Source organism: Sceloporus occidentalis, unplaced genomic scaffold, assembly GCF_023333645.1.
Source record: "Sceloporus occidentalis isolate IW3139 unplaced genomic scaffold, rSceOcc1.0.p SCAF_6, whole genome shotgun sequence".
NCBI classification, from domain to species: Eukaryota; Metazoa; Chordata; class Lepidosauria; order Squamata; family Phrynosomatidae; genus Sceloporus; species Sceloporus occidentalis.
Window position 1 is genome coordinate 42,117,002 of NW_028316986.1, and position 27,426 is coordinate 42,144,427.

At 38.7% G+C, this 27,426-nt stretch overlaps 1 protein-coding gene across 1 annotated transcript in view; it reads left to right on the forward strand.

The window, feature by feature from the left end:
* LOC149310662 (dynein axonemal heavy chain 14-like) overlaps positions 1–27,426 on the forward strand; it is a 352,749-nt gene that overhangs the window by 271,717 nt on the left and 53,606 nt on the right. Inside the window, 10 exon segments of the mRNA XM_089529413.1 lie at positions 195–392; positions 5,027–5,188; positions 6,294–6,482; positions 9,016–9,197; positions 14,850–14,958; positions 17,008–17,133; positions 17,553–17,647; positions 20,143–20,302; positions 21,480–21,611; positions 25,519–25,614. Coding sequence (XP_089385539.1) covers positions 195–392; positions 5,027–5,188; positions 6,294–6,482; positions 9,016–9,197; positions 14,850–14,958; positions 17,008–17,133; positions 17,553–17,647; positions 20,143–20,302; positions 21,480–21,611; positions 25,519–25,614 — 1,449 coding nt within the window.

Consider the following 27,426-nt stretch of genomic DNA (forward strand, 5'->3'; position numbering starts at 1 on the left):
ACTATATTTTAGCCATTTGTGTATTCCCACTCTCTTTTTCTTTTTCTGTGACCATGCACCTTACAGATTATACTTTGCTCTAAAAGATTATTCAAGAGTATTCTAAAAGATTGTTCAGGTCCTATAATTTATTCAGATTTTATTTAGTAATCACCAATATTTTAATCTTAATAATAGCCAGTGTTTTTCTGCAGATTGGTCTAGATGGAAATGGAAAAGTAACCTGTGCATCCCTAGCCTGTTACTTGTCTGACTGCAGCCTCTACAGGTTATCTATTACTTGCAATTACAACTCTGTAAATTTTAGAGAAGACCTTAAGAAAGTCTATAAACAAGCAGGTCTGGAAGGCAAGAGGATAGTTTTTCTCATCAGAGATTCTGAAATAATCCAGGCAAGTCTTGGTAGTGTGGAAAACTGCTGTACATATTCTATTAATGATGCATTAGTTAGGATTTTCCATTCTTAAACCTAATAAATCTAGATGGTTGCTATATTTCCTTAGCATAGGTGAATATTTGGTTGACATTAACAACAATTCTACCAAAACTCTTATAAACTGCTGGAATAGATAACATGAGTGCTAGTGGACGAACAGTTAATACAATGACTTGTATATATCCCCCTTAATAGCTAAAGCACAAGCTCAAGGGTAATGGGATAACTGGGAAAAGATATTCCTTCCAGTCATTACACCTGACTGTGTTAATTAAAATACATAATCTGTACTCCTCTTCAACCTACTCTTTATACTAGGTCAACCTTAGAATCATAGAATCACATAGTTGGAAGAGACCACGGGGGCCATTAAGTCCAACCCCTTGCCATCTTCAAATACTTTGAAATATTTTGTGTGTGTGTATTTAATTTTTATTTAACATAATTAAAATTACACTTAACAATTAGAACATTAACAACAACCACAGAAACAATGATCACATGACAAAAAAGAAAAGAAAAAAGTTTAAAGTTCCTTTTTCTTCAGTGTTAGTCCTTGTTTTCTATATTACTGTCAATCTTTTCCTTCAAAAACTAGTATTCTTCCTTTACCTCTATTTTAAATACACACACACACACACACAAATAAAATTAAATAAAAAGTTTTATTATCTTCTCAGATGCTTTGTGATTTAAGAATTCTTGTAAGGGACATTCATTATATTTGATCCGTAGGGAGAAGCAGGAAATATAAATATATTATTATTATTATTATTATTATTATTAATCTTAGTTAAGTGAATAAAAATTTTCTAAGGAATTAAAAATAAATAGGTAAATAAAATTAAACTCAAAGATCACTCCTATATCAATGTTTTATATTTTTAACCAACAAGATAACCCCATTTCTTTACATTTAACATACCTTTCCAATCATTTCTATGTTGGTTCAATGTTTTTTCATATAGCAAAATAGTTAATCTATCCATTTCATACATATATAGTTGTCATATTGTTCAGTCTCGGTGCCTTCAACAATGAGCCCCCAGCAAGCTCCCTTCTTCCTTCTACATCTACCTTGTCTGGTGGGGTGTGCCTGAGGAGGTTTCTGAATTTTCCATAGGAGACCAGGAATGGATTGGTAACCTGACCAAAACTTTGCCCATGCCGCTTATTGTATAACCAATCATCTTCTGATGGAATATCTTATATTTTCCAATTTTGTGCATAGCATATTCTACAGTGCTACAATTGAATATTTAGGAAACAAAAATGACCACAGATGGTTTACATATCCTTAAATGACTGATAAAAACATCAAAATAGTTATAAGTTTTTCAATTCCTTTAAGCAAAATGGAGACTAATCAAGAAATCAGAAGTCTGGGGGATGGAAAGGCAGCTATGAAAGCACAACTGTGCAGGAACTAGATAATATCTTCAAGTGTAAAGATAGTTCATTGAATATTTCATTGAAGCAGACTCACCCATACCATAGCATTCTCAATTTCTTTGTACAGTTGTGAAAGCTGACAGAAGGAGAATTAACTCTTTTCTTCTGTCTCTTTCAATTTAGTTGTTTTCTTTTCTCTCTTCTCTTTGACCTTCACTTTCTTTACCAGCATTTTATCTTGTCTCTTTCCATAGCACGTTTTTAACTGTTCCCTCCCACTTCAGTCTTCTTCAACTTTTAATAGTTTCTTGAATCCATTAATCAGCTAAATCAGTTCCGTGCAAACAATTGATTAATTCACTTCTAATTAGTCAGATCAAACAGTTCATTAATTCTACTCTATTTAGTCAGATCACACACATATAAAGAAGGCAACGGCATTGTGAGCATAAACTGAGACACTTCTTTCTCACCTTAAAATTCCACACTGTTATTGTTATTGTTATTATTGTTATTATTGTTGCTCCTTTTGGCATGTATTAGATTTCTATAGTTCCTCCATTTAATTTATTTCTAAAGCCTTTAATTACAAAGACCATGTATTTTTAATGTCCATCTAATTGCAACTCTCCACTTTTATCCTTCTTTCAACAACACTTCCTTGTCTGTTTCTCCAATACACATTCTCTTCCCACTTTCTCTAATTACTTTCACTTTCCAACTTCTTTCTCTTATAGATTGTAGCCTTATTTATAAATAGCTACTTGATTTCAGTGTGTCTTTATAGTTCTTTCTTTCTAGAAACCTCAGCTGATCCGGTCATTTCTAGGAATTTTATTAACGCAACTGCTTGTTTTATCCGCTTAAGTTTAAAAGTTGGTGGTGGTACTTGTGTCGCTCGCTGACTTAAGCCACCCGTCAGCTTTGGAACACGTCTGCAGCTTGCTCTCAGCTTCCTCAGCTACCCTGAGGTCAGTTTGGGCTTGATTTTAAAGCCCTTTCCCAACCTGAGAGGCAACTGGCATGAACCTCTGTGAGCACCTTTGTCTCCCAACTCTTATGGGTGAGATTCCCTCTTTCTGGATTTTAAATAATGGAGGTTTTTACCGCACATTGCTGTCATCCTCAAGCAAGTCCTTTTGGGATCGTACTTTCCACATGACTGTGCCCAACCAGAAGTCATAAAAGACTGAATTACATGTGAATTGGTTTAATCAAAGAAGCCCTGAGTTTGCAAGGTCTGAATAGGGCTATGGATGACCAAGACTCTTGAAGGTCTGTCATTCACAGGGTCACTAAAGATTGAATCTGTCTCAAAGGCAAATAACAATAAAGAGGAGTACTGTGATATCTGAATTTCCTTGGGTAGGCATAAGTATCTGTACATGGAACCTTGGAATTGGGGGAGGGCAGTGGGAGCTTGGGCCAGCCAAAACTAGACTGCATGGGCTGAACCCCTCAAAAATGCCCCAGCAAAACTGGACTACCTGAAGTCCTATGTTGCTGAACCCCCTGAGGAGTTAATGAGGAATAAATGAGATCAAGCACCTAAATGAAACAAAACCATAACATCTATTGTAGTTGAATCTTTCCAGGAATAACAATTCCTGCATAAAACCTATCCTATGTCCACCGAACTCATGAAAAAGACTTGTAGTACATATTATGCTTGTAAGGGTCTTTATATATAACAAGGATTAAATGAAAATGGATGGGAAATGCCATTTACCCTTCTCCCTTCAGGAACTATGATAGCTGTTATGCTGACCTGACTGGCAATTTCAAATCATAGCAGGAGCTGCCCTGTTCTCAGTGACTTTGGGAAATCTATAAGACTTTTAATTATCTCATTGAGCCAAGAATAGGCTTAACTCATAAGTCATATAAGTATAAACAATATTTATAAAAAATCAAAAATGACAAAAGGCAAACGTAAACACATATAATATATTTAGTACTCAACATATTGGTTTGAGCACTGGGTTATGATGCTTTAGTCTAGCATTTGAATCCTGGCTCAGCTATTTAACCCCACTGAGTGACTTCAGGTAAGTCACATGCTATCAGCTTCAGAGGGTGGTAATGGCAAATTCCCTCTGATGAAACATATCAAGAAAACCTCATGGGTTGCCATAAGTCGGAAAGATCCACCAACACAACAACAACAAACTTAGGGAACATGTTTCCAAGTGTATTTTGAAAGTATGATTCTATGATTCTAAGTGCATGTGCTCCTCCCTTATAAATAAAACAGTTACTGAGGTAATGAACTAGATCAAATAAGTGGCATGATTAGCAGAACTGCCAAACTTTAAAAACACCCATTGTCTATATGCACACAAGTAGACAAAATTAATAATCTGCCTGCCAATTTGAACCCACACTAGTAAATTAAAATATTTGGGGTTACCGGGATCATTTTAGGGTCACCATGGCCCGAAACACACAAGCTAAATAAAGCAGCTTCCGGCCACTTTCGGGGTGTGGGATTTACAAGATGTATGCCCCCATAGTGGATGGAAGTCATGCCGATGTTGCACTAGGGTGCTAAAAGCCAAACCAAAAAGGAGCAGAGATAATTTGGCTCCTAGCTGCAGCTGGCTTGGGACTGCAGAAGCGGCCCACTTTGGAAGCCTGCCGTGTGGTTGCCGCGGTCCTGCTTTATCATCCATCTGCTTCACTCCCATAAGTCAGAACTGAGTTAAATGCACACAACAAGCAACTGGATCTGTAGTGAGATCACATAGATAAAAGTATCAGCAGAGTTTGTTAGTATTTAAATATTGATCTACTGAGACTGTAACTTCTGTGGGTGCTTCTAGATTAAGAAGGGTTTTTTTTTGCATTTGTGTGTGCATTTGCTCTGCCTACAGAAATAATGTGCTGATGGAGGTGAGTCTTTCCAACCCAATTTCCTGCCACCACTTCTGTCTGTTTTCATTTACAGATTCATAATGGACTATAAAAATAGAGTATCTACACATTGACTTTTAATTAATAATACTAGAGATTACAGTATTTTTACTCAGATAACATTGAAAAATTGCTAAAACACAATAAAAAGAGAATCAAAATTAAGCTCATAGGTTTTAGTAATATAACTATGTTTAACTTCGTCTTGAACTGGTTGTATGATTTTAGCTCTTTAAAAACTAACCAGCCATGAGGAGATTACTAATTCATATATTTTTTCCTTAGGAGACATTTTTAGAAGATCTGAGTTGTATTCTAAAATCAGGACAGGTGCCTAACTTATTTGAAAAAGATGAGTTGGATAATATTATTATAGCACTTACTTCTGCTGCTGAAAAGGTTGAACATTCCAACAATATAGAAGATATATATTCGTTTTTCTTACAGGTATAATATCTCTTGTGTATTTGTTCTTTCTGTTTTTGAATGTCTGAATTATATGTATTAGAGCTGTTCCTGAGCCATCATGGTGTAGTAGTTTGAGTATCGGGCTATGTCTTTGGGAGAGCAGGATCTGAATCCCTGCTCAACCATGGAAGCCTACTCGGTGATCTTGGGCAGTCACATTAACTTGCCTGGGTGATCTTGGGAAAGTCACATTCTCAGCCTCAGAGGAGCTGAGAGTTTATGGGAGTTGCACTCCAACAATATCTGTAAGGAACACACATTTCTCATCCCTGATTTATGTGCAACTGTTGCAGTTTACATCTGGATATTTATGGCAGGCGTGTTGCACATAAATAATAAATCGGAGGCAAGAGTACTACTGTAGACATAAATTGAGAGGAATTATATGTGTATTTTAAGTTTAAATGTTTCTAGATTTAAGATATAAATATTTCTATCATTACTATGAAAAGAAAGAGTTCCATCTCAAAATTGAAGCCATGTACTGCTTTATGGTATTAAAAAACTTTCTGCTATTAAATTGAATTATCAGTTTTTTATGCAAATACATCTCATTAGAGCTCATTTTGAGCACTTGTTGTCATTGATTGTGCCCCTAACACCATTGTGTGCAGGTGCACAGTTTCACAGAAGAGGCGAATAATGGGTAAGGACAAGTTGTGGTTTTGGGTTAAAAGAGCACAGCTTTATTAGTCAGAGCACAGATAGGAAATTACACTGGATGTGTCACCAGCTAACTCACCTGCTAGGTTATACCCCACCCATTCCGCCTGCTGGGGTGGGGGGCAGGGGTTGGTGAATCTGTGATGCATAGCATCTCCCCATTCTGGAAATGAATAAACCTGCTTTCTCTCTTTAATGGAGCTGGTTCAATGACTCACAGCGAAATTATGACACATAAACTGGATAATTCGCAGCGCATTGTAAGCATGTTTATTCGGAAGAAAGTCCTGCTGATTTTGATGAAGCTTACCCCCAACTGGAATTGCAGTCCAGGACACAACATTGTAAATATAAATGCACAATATTTCCCAAATTATGCACATCAGTACCGTTTTCATACAGGGTTGTATCTTTATTTCAGAGGGTACATAGCAATCTTCATGTAGTTTTGACAATAAGTCCTGCAGGAATGGTCTTTCGTCAACGTTGCCGGACATATCCTGCTATTGTTAACTGCTGTACAATTGACTGGTATGAAGACTGGCCTGAAGAAGCCCTTTGCCATGTTGCAAAACATTATTTTAGTTATGATGATACATATGGAAATGAGGTATGGTATTATTTATATTTCTTCTGTAAACTGCAATATTTTATTGTTCTCCTAATGATGTCTGGATGGTAAATTCAAGCTTTGCATGCATTATTGTAACAGATTGTGCAAATTCAAAATATCCCTCCTTTTTGGCAAAGTTCTGGAGCTTACAGTGGCCTGCCAGTTCCAAGGGCTCCTGGATGAAACTAATAATGTACATCCATTTCAGTCTGGCATCAGGTTTGGTTAAGTGACGGAGATGGCTTCGGTTACCTTGATGGAGGGCCTATACTGGGAACTGGAGGGGAAGAGTGTGGCCCTGCTGGATGTCTCAGCAGCTTTCGGTACCATGAGCCATGGTATCCTTCTTGGCCTCATCTCTGGAATTTGGAGTTCTACAGTGGTTCCAGCCCTTCATAGAGGAGCAAATCCAGATGATGGTGCTTGGTGATTCCTGTCTGGCCCCCACAGTACTATCCTGTGGAATCTCTCAAGGCTCAGTTCTGTCTCTATGCTATTCAACATCTACATGAAACTGCTAGGAGAGATTATACAGACTTTTGAGGTCAGGTATTCTGATGAGACCTAATTCTATCCCTCCTTTCCATTTAATTCCAAGAAAGGTCTTTTTGGTGTTAAACCTCTGGAACTCTCTTCTGCGGGAGGCAAGGGTAGCCCCCTCCCCGCTTTCCTTTCACCGGCTAGCAAAAATATTTTTATTTAAGCAAGCTTTTAATGTTTTATCTATTTTAATTTTGTATGTTTTTAATGGTAGTGTTCTAATGTGGTGATTTTAAATTGGTTTTAAAATGTTTTGTAAACATATGTGTTGTTATGGAAGCCACCTTGGGTCCTGTCCTGGGAGAAAGGTAGCATATAAATAAATAAATATTGTCAGTACTAGATTTTGTGAGGGCAAATTAATTCAAATTTCATTCAGAAAAGCCAGAGATGTTCCTGTTCTGGATGGAGCTACACTCCTGAAATCTTGCCCTTTTCACCCTAAGGAGAGATGTCATCATATCAACATTAACAGTCGACAAATGCCACAATGGCTGTGCTGACCATGAAACAAATTCCAAAATTAGTATTGTGGCATTACTTTCATTAGGCCAGTCAAAATGGATAAAATTCATTGTGCTAGATCTTGAAGCCCATAGTCTTTTCCATAAGGCAAAGATGGTTAAAAAAAAAATCACACTTCAGGGTGGGATAGATTGTAAAAATTAGTCCACGCTTAAAACAGCTTTTACTGGCTTTAAGGAAATAATATTTGTTTCTCCATTTGAGAGTACAAAGCAACTTCCCCTCTCCAAAAAAGCTTACATCTGATTCTGACCAATGTAAGACTAGTATACCTTGCATCATGCCCATTTTTCCATCTGGAGGAGCTCAAAAAGAAAAACCAAACTTCTGCCATGCTTTTATGCCAACATGGATAGAATCACCGATGTGGTTGGGGGTTAGGCATGCCTCTAATCAGAGCTTTCCAGAAATGAAAATTATAGTCTATACATGACATATATGCACATATAATCATACGTGTGATTACATCTAGATCGATTTCAAACTGGCATTAGGACAGGATATGGAGTCGAGACTGCCATGGTTGCCTTAGCTGATTACCTTCATCTAGGCATCGACAGAGGAAGTGTGACCCTGTTGGTGCTGCTAGACCTCTCAGTGGCTTTTGACATAATTGATCATAACATCCTGTTGGAACGCCTGAAAGAGTTAGGAATAGGGGAAATTGCATTGCAATGGTTCCGTTCCTTCCTCTCAGGCAGATTCCAGAGGGTGATGCTTGGGGACAGTCGCTCTGCAAAAAAGGATCCCACTTCTCAATTACATTGGCACTTGTGATATTTCCCTTTAAAGTGCAGACAGTAGGAAATTAAAATAGATTACTACAAATGGCTTTTTAAATTGAGGAGTTTTTTTAAAAAAAATACAAGGCCTCTGACAGCAAAGTTCTCTTTTCAAGGTTTTTTAATGCTTGCCTAGTTTTTTTCTTTTTCCTCATCCTCCATTTATCTGGAAGTTTTTTTTAGCAATATTGGCATTTGAAGGATGGTGAAGGAGAGCTCATGAATAAGGTTAGGCTGCAGCAGCGGAGGTTTAGGCAGAGTGTTCTCCCTTCCTCCTCCTCTACAGCCCAGCCTCTCCTCAGGAATAAGGCCAGGCTGTGGCAGAGAAGGCTTGTGGGCAAGCCCACTGCCTGGCCTTCTCTTCAGGAGTAAGGCTGCACTACAGAGGAGCCTTGGCCAAGAGACTACCGGGCTGTTAGCCTCCAGCTACCACACACCCCACAGGAAGTTGTGCCTCCTCCTTTCAGGTTGCTAGAAATTGTTTGGTGGTCTGCATACAGCCCCTGGGTTACATGTTGTGAAGACCTGTTGTAGAACAACAGTTGCAAGTGAGTGCAGCAAGTGTTACAGCTAGGTAGTTTCCATTCCCGCATGGGACTACTTAAACTTGACAAACCAAATATTCTTAAACAGAAATATCCAAGGTATAAATGCACTCTTTTCATTATCACATTTCTTCTCAGAATTTCAGAAATCTGCTTGTTGATGTAAGTGTTAACATTCATAAAAATGTATCTGTAATAATTGAGAAGTACTTGAAAGAAACTAAAAGACACTACTATGTTACTCCCAATGGCTACCTGCATTTCATAAAAACTTTTTCAACTATATTGCAATCAACTAAAGAAAAAACGGTGAGGGACAGGTAAGAATGATGCATGTAACTTTTGTACTATTGTAGCATAGCATAGCTTCACAAAAGTATTAACATTTCAAGTGCAACTGTACATAAATGTAGATTGTTGTTTCTATGACTCATACATTTTAGTTCATTTAAATTATTTTATAAATAGTTTTAAATGCATTGTAATTGCACATCACCCATAACTTCCAGTAATAGTATGAGATATAAATATTTCAATAACATATTTAAATTTTAATATATTTTTTAAAAAATTGCAGTAATGTGGAAAACTTGGGTGCTTATGGATTAATTTAAAGCAGACATGTTAACAAATACTATGTAAAGATGATAACAAGAACATGCAGGAGGTCCCATGTTGCACTCATGCCCTGTTGGCAGCCTTTCTGTAAGTGACTGGTTGACCATTGATCTGAATTCTGGACTAGACAGATCCTCTGATCCAGCATGGATTTCCTTTTATTCAGTCCCCAACATCCAATAAAAGACCATCCATTAGTAGGCACCTTGGATTGTTGTTGTTAACTGCTGCCAAATCAAGGTGACTTTGACGTGTTGTGGCAACTCCATAAATGAAACATCTCCAGGTTGCCCTGTCATCAACAGCCCTGCTCAGGTCTTGGAAACACTAGACAGTTGCTTCCTTGATTATGCCCCTACAGTAGGGGTCTTCATTTTTTTCCTACTGCCTTCTACCTTGCCAAGCATTGTTTTCTTTTCTAGTGAGTCATGTCTTCTTGTTTGTTCAAAGTATGGCAGTCTCAGTTTAGTCATATTGGCTTCCAGGAACAGTTCAGTCTTTATTTACTCTAGGGCCCATTTATTTGTTGTTGCTTTTTAATAGTCCATGGTATCCATAGAACTCTTCACCAGCAACATGTTTCATATGATTTTCTTAATTTTCTTTCTATCACCTGTCTGCACTGTCCAGGTTTCACAACCATACATAGCTATTGGAAATATGATGGCATGGATGATCCTGACTTGAGTATTCAGTGGTATATCTTTACACTTCAAGATCTTATCTCATTCCTTCAAAGCTATCCTTCCAGATTCTATACTTATTCTGATTTCTTGACTGTAGTCTTCATTCTGATTAATAACTGAGCCACAGTATGGAAAATGTTGAACTATTTCAATGACATTGTTGTCTACTTGAAAGTTATGTAAACAATCTGTGGGCACCGCACCCCCCCCCCCTTCTTAATGTTCAACAGTATACATGCATTTATACTTTCTTCCTTGATTTTCTTCAGTAATCATTCCAAGTCTTTGGTATTTTCCACTAGTGGTGTGGTGTCATCTGCATATCTTAAATTGTTGGTGATTCTTCCCCCAAATTCACACCTCCGTCTTCTGAGACTAAATAAATAAAACCTATTATTATTATTACTGCTTCACATATGATATGTTCAGCTTACAAGTTAAACAGACAGGGTGATAAAATGTGTTGCCTTTCCTTGACCCCCTTGCCAATTGGAAACCATTCTGTTTCTCCATCTTCTGTCAGGATAGTAGCCTCTTGTCCTAAGTACACATTATGCATCAGGATACTGAAATGTTGTTGCACACCCATTTCTTTAAGAATATATTGTTTTTCATGATATACATAATTAAAACCTTTTCTATAGTCTATAAAGCACAGGCAATTTTCTTCTGAAATTTTTTTGGTGCATTCAGTTATCCAACATATGTTTGGAATATGATCCCTATTGCCTCTTCCTCTTCTGAACCTAGTTTGGACATTTGTCATTTCTCACTCCATATATTGAAAAGTCTTTGCTGCAGAATTTTGAGCATCACATTGCTTGCATGAGAGATTAATGCAGTGGTCTGCATCCCTTGTGTCCTCTTTCTTGGGGACTGGAATCCATATTGAGCATTTCCAATCTGTGGACTATTATTTTGTTTTCCATATTTGTTGACAGATCTTAGAATCTGAGTGGATTCTTTTTCTATTGCTTGAAACTGCTCTATTGATAGATTATCTGTTCCTGATTATTTATTTCTCAAAATGTCTTGAGTACAGCTTCCATTTCACTTTCTAAAATTTTGATATCATCTTCAAATAGTTCTTCCTTGAATGAATCCATCATGCTTTTGTCTCTTTTATATAGTTCTTCAATGTATTGTTTCCATTGTCTTTTTATTTCCTCTTGATCATGCAGTGTGTTTACCTGCTGTAAATAGAGCATCCCCACTCTTGTTTAAATTTCCCTTTGAATTCTCATATCTTATGTATGACATCTCTAGTTCTATCATTTTTTGTTGCTGTCATCTATTTCTCTGCATTGGTTCTTATATTAGTTTTCCTTATCCCTGCGCACAAGTTGCTGAACAGTTGCAGTCAGAGTTCTGAATCTTACTACTGTCACCTTTTACTTTTGCTTCTTGTCTTTCCTTAACTGCTTGAAGAGCAAGTCTGTCATCCAATGAGGCCTTTCCTACTTTTTTGGTTATTGATGTTTTGTTTTGTTTTTTGCATTCTTCCCTGACAGTGTTCCTGTCTTCAATCCAGAGATCTTCTGGCTCCCAGACAAGTAGGCTTAATTATGTAAATCTATTTTTTCAAATCGTAGAATCATAGAGTTGGAAGAGACCACAAGGGTATCCAGTCCAATCCCCTGCCATGCAGGAACACATAATCAAAACAGTCTCGGACTATGTTTAAAAGCCCTCCAAGGAAGAAGACTCTACCACACTCCAAGGCACTGTATCCCACTGCCAAACAGCTCTAATCACCAGGATGTTCTTCCTAGTGTTTAGGTGGAATCTCTTTTCCTGTAGTTTGAATCCATTGGCCTGTGTCGTAGTTTCTGGAGCAGCCGAAAACGAGCTTGCTCCTTCCTCAGTATGACACCCTTTCTGATATTTAAGCATAGCTATTTTGTCATGTCTCAACTTTCTTTTCCCCAGGCTAAACATACCCTGCTCCTTAGCCACTTCTCACAGGGCATGGTTTAATCTTTAAATTCTAAAAGGATGTTTTTCAGGTTTTATTTCAGCACAATGATTGCTTTAGTGTTCTTTTTTTAACCTTACTCTAATTATTGATATTAACAGTTCATGTTCTGTGCCACAATCTGCTCCTGGTCTTGTTTTTTCAGAGAGAATGGATATTCTCCATACCAATTATATAGTGTGTTGATTTCCATAATAGCCGTTAGGTGATGTCCATGTATACCTCTTTCGTGTCTAAAGAATGTGTTTTCGATGAACAAACTGTCGGCTTCACAAAATTCAGTCAGTCACTCTCCTTTTCAATTCTTGATCCTAGGCCAAATTTTCCTACAATCTTTGATTCTGCTGTATTTCCTACTTTTACATTCCAGTTCCATATGATTACCAGAATGTCCTGTTTTGGTGTGTGATAATTTTATTTCTGGACCCCAGCACAGGCTCTTTCAATTTCTTCTTCTTCTGCCTCTGTAATTGGAAAATAAACCTGGATTAGGGTTACATTCATAATTTTCCCTGATGTCTTATTGATAGTATTCAGTCAAAGTTTGCATTATATCCCTTGGCTGCTTTTGCTACATCTCTCCTCCCTATTAATACCACATCATTTTGTCTTAGATTTTCATTTTCTGAGTAAAGCACTGTAATTATCTGACTGAAAATATCCAATTCCTATCCACTTTGCTCATGCTGAGTATTGCAGTGTTTATATGTTCCACATCTTGTTTCACTATGTCTAGCTTCCCTAGATTCATGCTTCTCACATTCTGTGTTCATATAATGTGTGTTATGTAGCTTCAGACTTTCCTTTCACCTCTGAGCACATCAATAGCTGAACATCTTTTTAGCTTAAGTCCCCTTAGCCACAGCCCTACTTGTACTTGTCTTTTGCTCTTTCCCAGTGGCTCACTGAGTGCCTTCCGACATGGAAGTCTCATTGTCTGTCACTATCTCTTGCTTCATTCTGGATTTTCTCATCATAGGGTTTTCATCATAGGCTTTGGATTGTTTCATCATAGGATTGGAAGGCATGAGGAATGGTTTACCATTGGAGTTTATCAGACAAGGGAAATTGGAAGTATAATCCAATGGCAATCCGAACGCAATCATGAGGTTTAATGTTATTGCGTGATAGACTACCACACACAATTTTGGGCAATGGGAAGTCATTCTGAACACAATCATGGGATTTCACATTATTGCGTGAGAAGTGATCACACACAATTTCGGGCAATGGCAAGCTATTTTCAGGCAATGGGAAGTCAGTTCGAACGCAATTTGAATTCACGTAAATTCGCTGAACTAGCAAATTCACGTGAATGTGTTCTGATCCCACTTTCTTTTCATTCGAAATTAAGAGAAATTCCTCCCGTGTGATAAACTCCGTTGCCTCCCTATGTGCAGTATTAAGAAGAATTATCTCTGGTGCCACTGCTATTGCCTGTAAGAGATCCTCCACCAGGGTCTCACGGACCACACACACCATGTCTGCTGTGCAGTAGCTGTTTGGCATATTTAGCCTGGCTCCTCAGCAAAAGCCTGTCTGACCTGGAAGAGCCACAGTAGCAATAACAATAGCAATAGCAAGTACATTTCTATACAGCTTATCAATGTACTTAAGCAGTTTACAATGTGTAAGCCAATTGCCCACAAAACACTGGGTACTCATTTTAATGACCTTGGAAGGATGCCAGGCTGAGTTAACCCTGAGCTCCTAGCTGAACTCACAACCTTATGGTTTGTAAGTGAGTGGCTGCAGTACAGGCATTTAACCACTGTGCCACCAGGGGTCCTGCTGCTGTCTTGCCTCACAAGAGCATACGTTCCCACCATGAAAAGATAGGTTGGATAGCTCCTGCTTATCAGAGTAGTCAACCCTTACATAAGGCAGCTCATGTTTCAAAAACAAAAAAGGTAGTTCCCACTTGACACTGCTACATTATAACAATAGATTCTTATCTTAATATGGGGTATTTCCAAGGTTAGTTTTATCCCATTCATGTGTAATATTCATCCTTCTCTACTGATTGAAATCATTAACCTAATATAACGTCTGTCAGATTTTGCTAGAGAAGATATTATAATAATAATAATAATAATAATACGTTTTATTTATAGACCGCTATTCCGCAATGATCATAGCGGTGTACAGTGAAAATTGAATTCAATACAAATACAATGTGACAATTAAAGCAGGGAGAAGTCTCATCCTTCAGACAGTCCCTGATGTTGCTGGGTCTGCCTGATGGCTCCCTCTGAGGCCGAGATGACAGTTGAGGAGGGAGGGGCCTCTTCTTTCAGGCAGTCCCTGATGTTGCTGGTCTGCCTGATGGCTCCCTCTGAGATGGATAAATATATTCTGACACACACAACCTTTTTCAGAATATGATCTGAAAGTCTGTAACTCCCAATTCAATAACTAATCAAAATAAATGTTTTTTATGTGTCACACTGGGCAATTTGTCTCCTTTCTTCAAACCCTTGGATGTTTTTGCATCTATGCCAAGATTTAAACCTTACTGGTTCCCAAGAGATGTACTTGTCTGCAAGACTATGAAGAGAAAAAGAGTGTAAATGCTTCTGAGCCCAGTGTTTACTGTCTGTTGTTGTTATATGCCTTCAAGTCAATTTTGATTTATGGTGACCCTAAGCAAAACTATCATGGATACTGTAACTACTTTTCTCATTGTTTTTTAGAACTTGCTATCATTCTGGTCTGACCAAAATTTTGGAAGCAACCTCACATATTACAGACATGCAAGATGAATTATTTCTCCTTGGTCCTCAAATAGAAAAGAAGTCACAGGTATATCTTGATAATTTTAAATAGTTTCTTCAAAATGTTCTGTATTTTCTATAAGAACTCAGGTCATAATTAAAGTGGGCCCTCAGTATCTGCGGGGGATCCATTCCAGACCCCCCCCCCCCGCAGATACCCAAATCTGCTCATGTCCCATTGTCCTTAATGGTGGGATGGCCACCATTAAAAAGAATGGGACTGAAGTCTCCACTCCCTCTACCTTCCCTCCTCTCTCCCCTTCCCACCCTCCACCATCCTCCTTCCTTCTATCTCTCTGTCTGTCCTTCCTTCCCCTCTCTCCCCTCCCTGCTTCCTTACCTGCTTGCTTCCTTCCTCTCTGCCCTGGTTTGGCTTTGGGGGCAGAGTCTGCCTCCTAGTCAGCTGGGGCTGGGGTCAGGGCTTGTGTCTGAGATCCCCTGTCCCCAGGCCCGACAGAGCCTTTGGGCCCTGAGATCCAAGCCCTGGCCCTGGCCTTGGCTCCCTCTGAGTCCTGTTGGCTGGAGGGAAGGAGCGCCAAGGCTGGGGCTTGGGTCTCAGGGCCCAGAGGCTCCGCCCTGGGTCCTGGGCCTGGGGATAGGGGCTCCACTGGACCCCAGCTGACTGGAAGCCAGACTCTTCCCCCAAAGCCAAGCAAGGGTGGAGAGGAAAGAAGGAAGCAGGTAAGGAAGGAGGGAGGGAGGGTGAGGGACCTTTGTCCCCAATAGTGGTGTTGCTGCCTCCATGCAGCCATTAGGGAGAACGGGGGCTTGCCATCCACGGATGCTCAAATCTGTGGGTGGCAAGTCCGTGTATAAGCAGAGCCCACTGTATATGATAATTATGCCATACACATAGGCCATAATTATGTATAAGCTACACTTTATGTGGATATATGTGATGCCTGCTAACATATTAATACAATAATAATTAATACAATAAATAATTATTTGCATTCAGACAAAAAATAAGCATTTAACCACATAGACACTGATGGTGGTCCAAATGATATTCCTAGTCTGATTCAGCTGACCTGCTGCTCTGTCACTTTGCCAGTGTTCGTTTGTATACATGTATGTTTGCATATACAGTTGGCCCTCTGTTTCCACTGCTTCTTTATCCACCAATTCAACCATTCATGGCTTTAAAATATGTTTAAAAAATATCTACATTCCAAAAAGCAAACCTTCTTTTGCCATTTTATATAAGGGACACCATTTTACTATGCCATTTTATATAATTGGAATTGAGCATCCACGAATTTTATTATCCACAGAAGTTCCAGGAACCAAACTCCAGCAGATACCAAGGGCCCACTGTATATATGCTTATACTGTCTCTATATGTGCTTGGGTACATTCCAGAGAAGGGGGAGGAATTGAGTACCTTATGGTTGATGTAAATCTGAATGAATTTTGTTGTCAAAGAGAAGAAGAAATACTTTTACCATTTTTATCCTCACTATGAGAAAGTTGTGGAGAACTACACAATTTTAAAAGAATATTTACAATTTTGTACTTATCCAGTTTATATTCAATAGGGCTCAGAAACATGGTCTTCAGGAGACCAATGGGTTAACATGGGACTTCCCTGCTCGGGGCGGCAGGGGATGACGACAATTGCCTATGAGACAGCTGTGGCTTAATCAGCAAATGTCTTTAACTGCTCTATAGAGAATGAGAGAAAAATGTAGTGGAGGAGATGTTCAATGATTAGAAAGGGGGATTTTTTTTTCCTTGCAGAACATACATTTACAGAATGTATGGTACCTGGGTGGCCTTTGCTAGGTAATGCAGTAGATGGAGATGTTCTTGGACATCTCCTGTCAGTCTTAGCCAGCTCAGCTAGAGGTAAAAATGCTGGAAATTGCAATCTACCAAAACCTAGGGGACACACACATTCTCCACTCCCAATTTACATGAAACTGCTCAGGGAAGGAGGTTTAAATTTGAAAGGATCTGTTGATAGTAATAATACATTGGAAGCAAGGATATGGTTGAGATAAATGAAACAGTATTGCAAATGTAGTTCATTATTGTATTAAGGATGCTGCAATAAAACATGTGTGACTGTCCCCAGGAAATAGAGGAACTTGTGGAAAAACTTCACAAAGATGCAAAAGTGGTGGAGCAAGTTCGAACTATTGTTAAACAGGATGAAGAAAACATGGCTGCAGAAACACGTATTGTGGAAGAGTATGCCAAGGTACAGCAAGTTTCCATTATTCTTCCACTTTAATTACAGCATGTTGTATATTGTGCTGGTTCATAATAAATATTGCTATCAGATTGACAAGTCTGAGCAAATGTCAGTGTCAGTCCTACACGATAGAAGATGAGCACAATGTATTTTATATAAAATACCTGATATAGAATACCATTTCTGATTCCATCACAAATGAAGATGTGTCACTGCAGCTTCCATGAAGTTGGAAATATATATATTAACTGCAGGTGACTTAGAATAAAAATTCTAAAAATAAAAATTCTAAAAACCTTTCCTTAACACCATCAAAATGCATGTTTTGCAATCTATACAAAAGAAGGTGGGAAGGATGTTTGTATAGAGAAAGTATCCCAAAGTACAGAAAATTAGCCTCTCTTTCTTATTTTTAATTTATATAGCAAGCAACAGATGAGCTCAATGTTGTGTTGCCTTCTCTTGAGAAAGCCCTTAATGCTCTCGATTCACTTGACAAAACCCACATTGCAGAATTGAGGTAAGTATATTGCTGTTAGCTGAGCTTTAATTCAAATCACTCGACATTTCTGATACCAAACAAATAATACAGTAAAACAAATGATCCTGCCTTTCAGCTTTTTTTTTAAAAAAAATTAAAGTTAAATTGTTGCAAAAGAGAACATACCACAAAAAACAACAGTTGACAGTACTGCAAAGAAAAGAATGAATGAATGAATGAATGAATGAAAGAAAGAAAGAATACATACAGAAATGTGATCGATAATTAATAACTCCACTCCCCTAACCACGATTGGCTTCCCGCACATTACTAACTACGGTTCTTAAACTTATACAGCAGGCCCTTCCCTTACATGGGGGATCCGTTCCGGATCCCTCTGCGTAAGGGGAAATCCACATATGCTTGCGCCCCATTGCAAACAATGGGAAAGCATAGAATGCAAGCCTTTTCCTTCCTGTAACAGAGTATGACTTACCCAAGGTCAGCCAGTGGGTTTCCATTGCTGAGCAGAGATTCAAACCCTAGTCCCCCAGTGTCCTAGTCCAACACTCAAATCACTGTGTCACACTAGCTCACTAGATTTAAAGATGTAGCAGAATATGTTGAGCTTGCATCTAGGTGGCATCAAACATCTGGGAAAAATACACAGGGCTAGATGTTTTGCTGAAGATCTCGTAAATTAGTTTGAGTAACTGTAGGACTCTTTTATGCCAACAATACTTTGTCAAATCAAAAGCTGTGTCCAACCATATACACCTGTTAGCCTAAAAAATGGGGGACATTATTGATTAGCTGTAGGTGTATGCACCTTCAACTCGCCTCTAGACTAAAGGAGACCCCATGAATTTCATAGTATTTTCCAAGGCAAGGGATACTCAGAAATGGTCTTGCCAGTTCCTTCCTCTGGTAATCTCCCATCCATGTACTAACCAGGACTGACCAAGATTAGCTTCCAAGAATTGATGGGATTCCTCATCATCCTCGCTCGACTCAGGCTTGCATCCTTCCGAGGTTGCTAAAATGAGTACCCAGATTGTTGGGGGCAAATTAGCTTACTTGCTAATTAGCTTACTTGCTGTTCACTGCTATGATCTTTGGAATAGCGGTATATAAATAAAACAAATTATTATTATTAATTATCCTGGGGTATGCCCATACTGCCTGGAACATACCCCAGCTGGCCTTTCTGTCCGCCACAGCTGCTAGCATTGGTGGGCTGCTGTCACCCAGCAGTCCCTTCCCCCATCCCATCTTCAGCTGTAACCAGCTTGCCACTACCTGCCCATTCAGGCTCCTTTGTAGTCTTGGCTGTCTCAAACAAGATGGAGCAGGGGAGCAGGAAAGAATGAGCAGGTAGTGGTGGCTGCAGTGAATTTGCAACTGGCTCACCATGTTGCCACCCACTGTCTGGGCTTCTCTGAAGCCTTGCACTCTCTTAGCTGAGCAGCCAGGCAACCAGGAAGGAAAGGGAGGGGGTGATAACAGGAAGAAGGAGTCCATGGCCCCACTGTTGCTGCCACCATTGCCACCTCCCTTTCTTGGTCAGTGGCTCTGCCAGATCTAAAAGGTACTGCCAGGTGGCAACAGCACTGCACGCCCCTCCAGCAGCTGCAGCAGGTGGGGGGCCCAACCAGGTGTCATCCCCCCCTCTGAGCTATCAGCTGGTGCAGTCTGAATCCCTGTCTCCACTTAATGATGACTCTGGAGGGCAGCCTATTCTTAGAAATATTTTTTAATTTGTTTTTAGGCTAGACAAGAAATGCATTCAACTGCTTGAGAACTTTCAAGCAGGGGATTTTGCCTATTTAAAGCTACATTAATTTGGTGCACTCAACATTCATATACATATGCAGGATGTATTAATTTCTTAGTTATTCTAAAGGTCATACATGTCAGTTAAAAGGTACAGTAAATGATTTGAACATCATAGGCTTTTTATATATACTTCACCTGTTTTCACTAAATTCAAATCTCCTTCTAATTCACTAGGTTGAAAATGTGCATTTTCCTGTCTTGTCAAGCTAGGACTTGACAATGTGTCTGATGTCTTTCACTAGCATTAGTGCACTTTGGTCCTTAAAATAATCAGCATTGTGATCTGAATTGACGTTATCCGCTGTAATCTGAGATAACTCTGGAGTGAAACAGACGGGTGGCTTGGAAAGTCCTCTGGCCTGTCCAGCCACAATTGTCCCCCAATCAGCTGGGCACCACTGCAACCAGACAGCCCGCTCTTAAAATGGGTCACTGCCACAGTGCTTAAACAAGCTACTGGCAAGGAGTAGTTTTTCTGCACTCCTTTTGCCAGTGGCTTCCAGCTGTCATAGATGGCCTTGGAGCGGCTTCCAGCCAATTCAGGGTTGCAGATCATCTACATGCCACACTCCCAAAGTAGCCTGAAGCTACTCCCTTTGGCAAGTGTGTTTTGGGCCATAGTTTCATTGTCTGGTTTTGATAAAGGTTGTGTGGTCTTGTTTGACAAATGTTGTACATTTTTATTTTGTTTCATACAGAGTGTACACTCGCCCTCCTCCACTTGTATTAACTGTCATGAATGCAGTTTGTATTCTTCTTCAAAAGAAGCCAAACTGGACAACAGCAAAATTGCTACTTGCAGACCCTGGGTTCCTTAAGAAGCTGGTTACTCTTGACAAAGATAATCTACCAGAAAAGGTAGTGTGCCGTTCCAGTACACTAAGTGAATTTGACTACTTGTATTCCATTTCTCCCTCCCCTAGTTAAGAAAAAAAACAGTTCAGTTAGAAAGTATGTCTGTGCATTTAGTGTGTCTTGTTGTTTCATTAACCCAGTTTCAATATGTGTGTCTTGCTTTGCTTGAGAAAACCACAATGCAGGACAGGTAGTCTTCTTCATCCGGTGGCAACTGCCTTCCACACACATACACATCCCCCTCCCCCAATTCCTAATATTTTTCAATCCATTTAATTATTTCTTTTTGGATGTATTATGTTGTTGTTGTAGTTGTTGTTTCCCAGATTTTCTCCTGCATGTGTTAATGTTACAATTCCACGTTAATTTCAATATTGGTGCCTCTTATAAGGCAAGCAGACACTAAATGCTATTTCATGAACACCAAACACTGTTTCATAAATCCTAGTTTGCAATCTATTTTAACAGTCAGTTGTACTGTGTTTAGTCTTCAACGCAATATATTTTGGTTTTGTTCATTAACTTCATTAATTTGGCTTTGTTCATTATTTTTCTCCAAACACACTCAGGTTTCCTCTTATTCTGCAAACCTAAAACTACATTTTTATAACCAATCATAAATCTCTCTAGTTTCTCACAATCTGTTAAAGAAACATTTCTAAAAATTCCCTCAAAATGTGCTCCAGAGTGTCCTTTAGGGCAGCTTGAAGTTGCACTGCAGTTTTGATGGTAATATTTATTGGTACTTGTAAAATGCAACATTGAATGTTTCATGGAAACTTGATACCTTGATTTTATGTCATTGTTCAATACATTTTAAAAACATTTATTTATTACATTTATATCCTGTTCTTATATGCACCTCCTAGTGGACTGGTCATCCACACCTGATAGTCTTACTAGACAGTAAATTCGAGTTTACTTAGAAGGAAGTAAATCTATGATTTAGCTCTATATTTGCTAGGTTTTTTACTTAAGCTTTCTATTTTACCTAGAAGGACTCACATCTATGCAGATGTGCTTAGGATTGTCCTACAAGAAATTGAATGAATGCCAACATACTGTATTCTTTAAAATGTTGTCTCAGAATACCACTGTTACAAATAAAGTTTAATTGCTCATTCACTGATACACATAGTTTATGCCATTTGTTTTAATAATAGATTTCTGTTCATTTTAGGTGTTTATGCATTTGAAAAAATATATTAAGTCACCTGACTTCAATCCAGTGAAAGTGGGACTTGTGTCTGTTGCCTGTTGCTCCATGTGTCAATGGATTATAGCTTTGGATCATTATCATAATGTTAAAAAGGTAGATCTACACCTGCTGTTTCTTTTTAAAATATTGTTCTCAAAGTAAAAGTTGTAAATAAAAAAAATTGTAGCTGTTCCAAATAATTGTAGAATATATGCTCAATTTTGCAGCTGTATTTTAGGTAACTATCGGATAGATTTAAAAAGAACACTGTGTTATTTAGGACATTTACTTACTATTTTTAGAGGACAAAATCTAACCCCTCTTGTGCATGTAGAAATGTACATCCTCTAGAAATGTATAGACCTCAGTTCTTGCCAGAATGGGGCAAGAGGGGCTGGCAATCCCGATTCTGTTGTACACACGGACTTGGACATTTAAAATGGAGCAGGACCATGTTCTTTAATTACTGTATATACACATGTATAAGTCTTGAAGTTCAAGTCAAAAAATTACCTGAAAAACCTAAGTTGACTTATCCATGGGTTAATGTAAGTTCTGTACTTTAGCTCTTATATTAAAAAAGAAAAAAAGGAACCACCCCCTGGTAAAAGGCAAGAGTGTAATCTGTCTGGGAAGCACTGACACTCCCTCTGTTCTCTCATCCATCCAGTCTTCAGTATGAGCACAAATAGTTATGCTTACTGGAATTTTGTAAGTTCTTTGGCATTGTTTTCCTTTGCTTCATTCTTTAGATCCTTTGTTATATGCCCCTAGGTTTTACCTTCAACTTATCCATGGGTCACATCAAAATCCCTAATTTTGGCCCCAAAATCTGCCCTTAGCTCATACATGCGGTTGACTTATAGTCAAGTATATACTATAAATGGTTGACAGAGAGCCCAGGATTTTTCAGCTGTTACTGTTATGTTCACTAATTTTTTTTTTGTTCAATAAACAGTCCTAATTTTAGTAGAGGTTATGCAATTAAAATCAATTAAATTGTATCTATTTATAGTCATCTTTCCAGATCACCAAAAGAGGGGACACATTTCACATTTTATGAATAATAATAATAATAAATAATAATAATAATAATAATAAATTTTATTTATATTTCCCGCCTCTCCCTGCGGATCAAGGTGGGATTACAACAAAAAACCAACAAAACAAAATACAAGATACAATATTATCTAAAAATACAAGCGATAAAACAGACATCAGTACTGCTCCCAATCATTAAAATGGCCAAATCATCGTCTGTTTTCCATGCTATCAATCAGAAGTGGGAGTGTTCTTTGGAATCAGTCTGGAGTTGGAAGGCAACTGCCCTCTTGATCATCTTGCCCAGGAATGGTAATAAGGAGACTGGTCTATAATTATTTCTTATCAGGGGATCTAGGGAGGGTTTTTTCAAGAATGGTTTAACCACCGCTTGTTTGAGCTTAGATGGCAATTTCCCCTCCCTAAGGGATGCGTTGATTATAGATTGAAGTAACACTGTTACTGCATCACTTCCCTGAGTGGTCAGCCAAGATGGGCAAGGATCGAGAGGACATGTTGTCTTCCTTACACATCCAAGAAGTTTGTCCACTTCATCAGTATTTACAAGCTCTAAATCATCCAGTCTAACATAGTCCACAGAGTCACTGAACACTTCTCTTATAGTCTCTGATGCAATACCGGCATCAAGATCAACCCTTATCTGAGAGATTTTATTAGTGAATGGCATACCCAGCTGGGAGGGCCTTAACTCAAGTCATGTTACTATCCTCACCCAGCCAGGTTTCCATGATACAAGCTAGGTCGGATTTCTCCTCTTCCAACAACTCATAGATGATAAGTGACTTATTCCTTACCGACCTGGCATTAGGAAGGAACAAGGCAAGGATCTGTGGTATGGTTGGGATGACCCTTGGTTCTTTTGGGCTAACAGGGTGCTTGGAAGATGGAATAGATTTCAAGCATTGATCTCATCTTCCCTTATGTTTCATCCCCACCCTGTTAACCCTATATCTCCCATTGCCCCAACTACTCCGATAGGTGCTCCACAGCCAAAATCTACAATCTTATGATCTCGTTCTTCCACAACCATATTTCCTTTTCCTCTCATGTCACTTTCCATAATAACGGCACAATCAATAAGCCCCCAAGTTTCTATTCCTTAAGGGGGATAACTCATAATTATCTGGAAGATAAAACTAGGTAACTAGTTCAGTGGCTGTTAATCAGCTACCTGCCAGTTCTTGGCTGTTAGTTATGTTATAATTCAATTGTTAGCTGTTTCAGAATAACATGAGTGGGAGGTACAGGTTCAGTATGATGTTTCCTCCACTTCTTTTTAGTTTTAACAATTGCCCAACTTTAAAGTACCAGATGGGATTCAAAGTTTGGACAGTCTCTGGTTTGGTCGTTAAAACAATCCTCCACTGCGCAGTGTGGCAGGTGTTCTCAGCCTGCCATCAATATCTCTTTTAGCAAAATCCCAATAACAAGAGCTCCTCAGTTGCAGAAAGAGGATATTCCACAAGCCCAGCTGAAAGACTATTTGCTTTTTACATCTTTCCTTCTCATCCTTTTTCCTTTGACATTGTAACTTTTTTTAGCTTTAAGCGTGCAGGAAGAAACTTTCTTTTAAAGATGTTTTGCAAACCTTTTTGTGTGAGAATTAAAAATAATACAGTGGACTCTTACTATATTCTGGGGTTAGGTTCCAGCCCCCCCCCCCCCCCCAATTGATACCAAAATCCGTGGATGCCCAAGTTCTATTAAACACAAAGGCACAGTAAAATTTGTACCCCTTATATAAAATGGCAAAATAAAAGTTTTCTTTTTAGAATTTACATATTTTTGGAATCCATGAATGATTGAATCTTCTTAGACTGTCTGGTGATACTATTCTAAAATCAGGATTAGATCAAGCAAAATCAGTTATAAGGCAAAGGATCTTAGATATTGTAGGTCAGACAGAAACTGCTGCAATTACTAATGATTTATTTCTAAACAACCAGTTGTTGACTAATCATCCAGCTTCTTACTTATATCATATTACAGTACCCAAATTCAGGAGAGCCTTGTCATTAGCTCGATTTAATGCTCTCCCAACAGCAGTGCTGGAAGGGAAATATAGGAAAATTCCTCATGAGCTCTGACAATGGCCTGTTACAGACAGCCAAAATAAAGCTGCTTCGAGTCACTTTGGAGATATGGTATTTCAATGATGCATGAGTCCTAAGAGTCTGGAAGCTTCACCAAAGCTGCACTCCAGTCCTTAGGACTGGAGCGTGGCTTTGGTGTGGCCTTTGGACTCTTAGGATGCATGTATCATTGAAATACCATACCTCCAAAGTGACTCGAAGCAGCTTTATTTTGGCTGTCTGTAACAGGCCAATGTCCTGTGAAACTGGTGCTATTGAAACCACAGCCTATGTTCTTTTGTACTGTCAATTTTATAAGGATATTCGTCACCAGCTGATTACCCCTCTTGTAACCAATTTTCCTGGCCACACTGACATGTTTTATTTACGCTATTTGTTGGACAGCCAGAACCAAACTGTCATACTGAAGGGAGGAAAGTTTTGTTACATTGTGTGTAAAACACGCCAACCGATGGTTGGTAATATCTGATGTCAGATGGAAGAGATCATCTCTGATTTTGTATCAACAATTGTATTTTACTTATTATTTTATCCATTTCACTAATTTTACCTATTTAGTCCACTTATTCTAATCTCATTGTTTTACGCTATTTATTTATTTTATTTTATGCTGGTCAATGACCGAAATAATAATTGATTGATTGATTGATTGATAAATCCATGGATAAAAAATCTGTGAATATGGAGGGCTGACTGTATAAATAAAGAAATGCAGTAGTAATAACATGTTTGTTAGGGAGTTTGTGTATATGTGTGCTACATATGTACATGTCTGTGCCTTTATGACATGTTACCTGTCTTTCCCCAAGGAGTTCCACATGGCCATTTTTCCTCATTCATGCTAACTTGTATATCTTCTTATCTAGTTTGTAGATCCAAAGCAAGCAAAAGTGGCAGAAGCCGAGGAGCTATTAAAGCGTGCATATGAAAAAATGGAGGAAAAACAAAGAAGTTTAGCGTTGGTAAAATCCTTCTACTTATTATATCGCATTGTATTTATAACATCCAAACAATACCTTTATTGAGACAATCAAAATGCACAATTACATGTTGCAAGCTTTTGAAGTCACACTGGCTTCTTCATCAGGCAAACAGGAGAAAGACATTGAAGATGCTAGTCACAGGCTTGCTTTTTCTGTATCTGGTCTTAGTTCAGAGGGTAGGGAGGGCTATCTGCAGGTTGGCACCTTCCCCTTTGATCACTGGTAGATTTTCAAATTCAAGTCAAAACGTCAGAAATAAACTCTTCTAGAGCACAGCCTCATAGCCCGGGAAACCCATTAAAAACCCACAAAAATGTTGCCATATTGTTCCATTTGGAAGCATATAATTCACCTTGATAGCAGATTAAATAAGTTAGATGTGATACTTTTTATTGCCTTCACCCTGAACTATTGTGTTTAGTTTCATTCAGCTGGGATCACAGAAGATACCAGGTTACAAGTAGAGGACCTCTCTTTCTATGGTGAAGGGCTCTTCAGTGTCAAGACTGTGTCAAACCTAATGAGGCAGTAGGGGGCATGGTTTGCTGCTCACAAATATGTCAGTGGAAACATCCATTTAGTTCTTTTATGAAGTGTTACCAAGTTGTTTCTCTTGAGAGTTTTCTCACAACTCTGCTCAGAATAAGGTGCTCTTTTAGGAGTCCAGCAGAACTGCATTCCTCCCCTCCCCACATCCATAATGGTCCTGATGATGCCTCACTAGAGTGTTAAAGAGCCCACTGCAGTGACCTGCAAGTTTGAAAATTATTATTAGTCCACATGTAGATTCTCCAAATAATGCCCTGGAGAAACTGTAGCCAAATGATTCAGTTTACTGAGAAAATAGTTCAGATGGTCACAGACAACAACACTATGATATTCCACTTTAGCAAAGATAAAGGCAACTCATTCAATTCAGAAGCCTTCTGAAACAACATGGCAGTGTGGAATTGGTGTGTTCCTTGAAGTACAGTTCCAAACAGCATTTGTCTAGCAAGGAGTACAACTTTCTTGCAAAACAGCCTTGCAAACAGACAATTATCCAAACCTATGAGTGGTCCCTCTCTCCTTCCCTCTTCAATGAATCATCGGGAACACTCTCAGATATATGTTTTTGCAGCCATTTCCAGTGTGAAGTGTTCTTGGTACTGGTGCAAAGCTGACTTGACTCTATACTGCTTGGGAGATACATTTCTCCATGATGGGAACAGTCTTCTACATGTTTATACCATTCCCTCTACTAATGAAAGTAATTGCCCAAATTCATGAGGATTCTACAAATTATGTACCAATCACTCCATGGTGGCTTGGACAACCCAAAATCACCACTGACCTCCAGCTAGTGCAAATATGTCTATATCCAGATCTCCCCTCCCTGAAATTAATGGCATGAAGAATTCATCTTTACTAGACCAAGATATCGTCCACATCCTTAGAGCTTACCATGAATCATGGACTTTATAGGAATGCAATGGAAAACAGAAGTGCTTGTTCTGCTACCTTAGGAGTTACATCAGTGCCCTGTGCAGTGTCCAGTATAAACCTTTCCTCCTGTACCTTTGGGAACAGGGAATTACTTTCTCATCTCTGACAGTTTGTTTGTGATTGTGGTGTAATGATTAAGACAAGCCATGCACTCCTTGTTTTGTAAAGCAGTTGCCAATTTATTTTTGAATAGATTGGCTCATCTTCATCCTATGGCTTATCCCTCCTCAGTTTGGTTGTTATCCCTAGTTCTTTCCTAGTTCTTTTCATGGTTCTTTTTTAAAAAAAATTAAAAAGCCTTTCCTG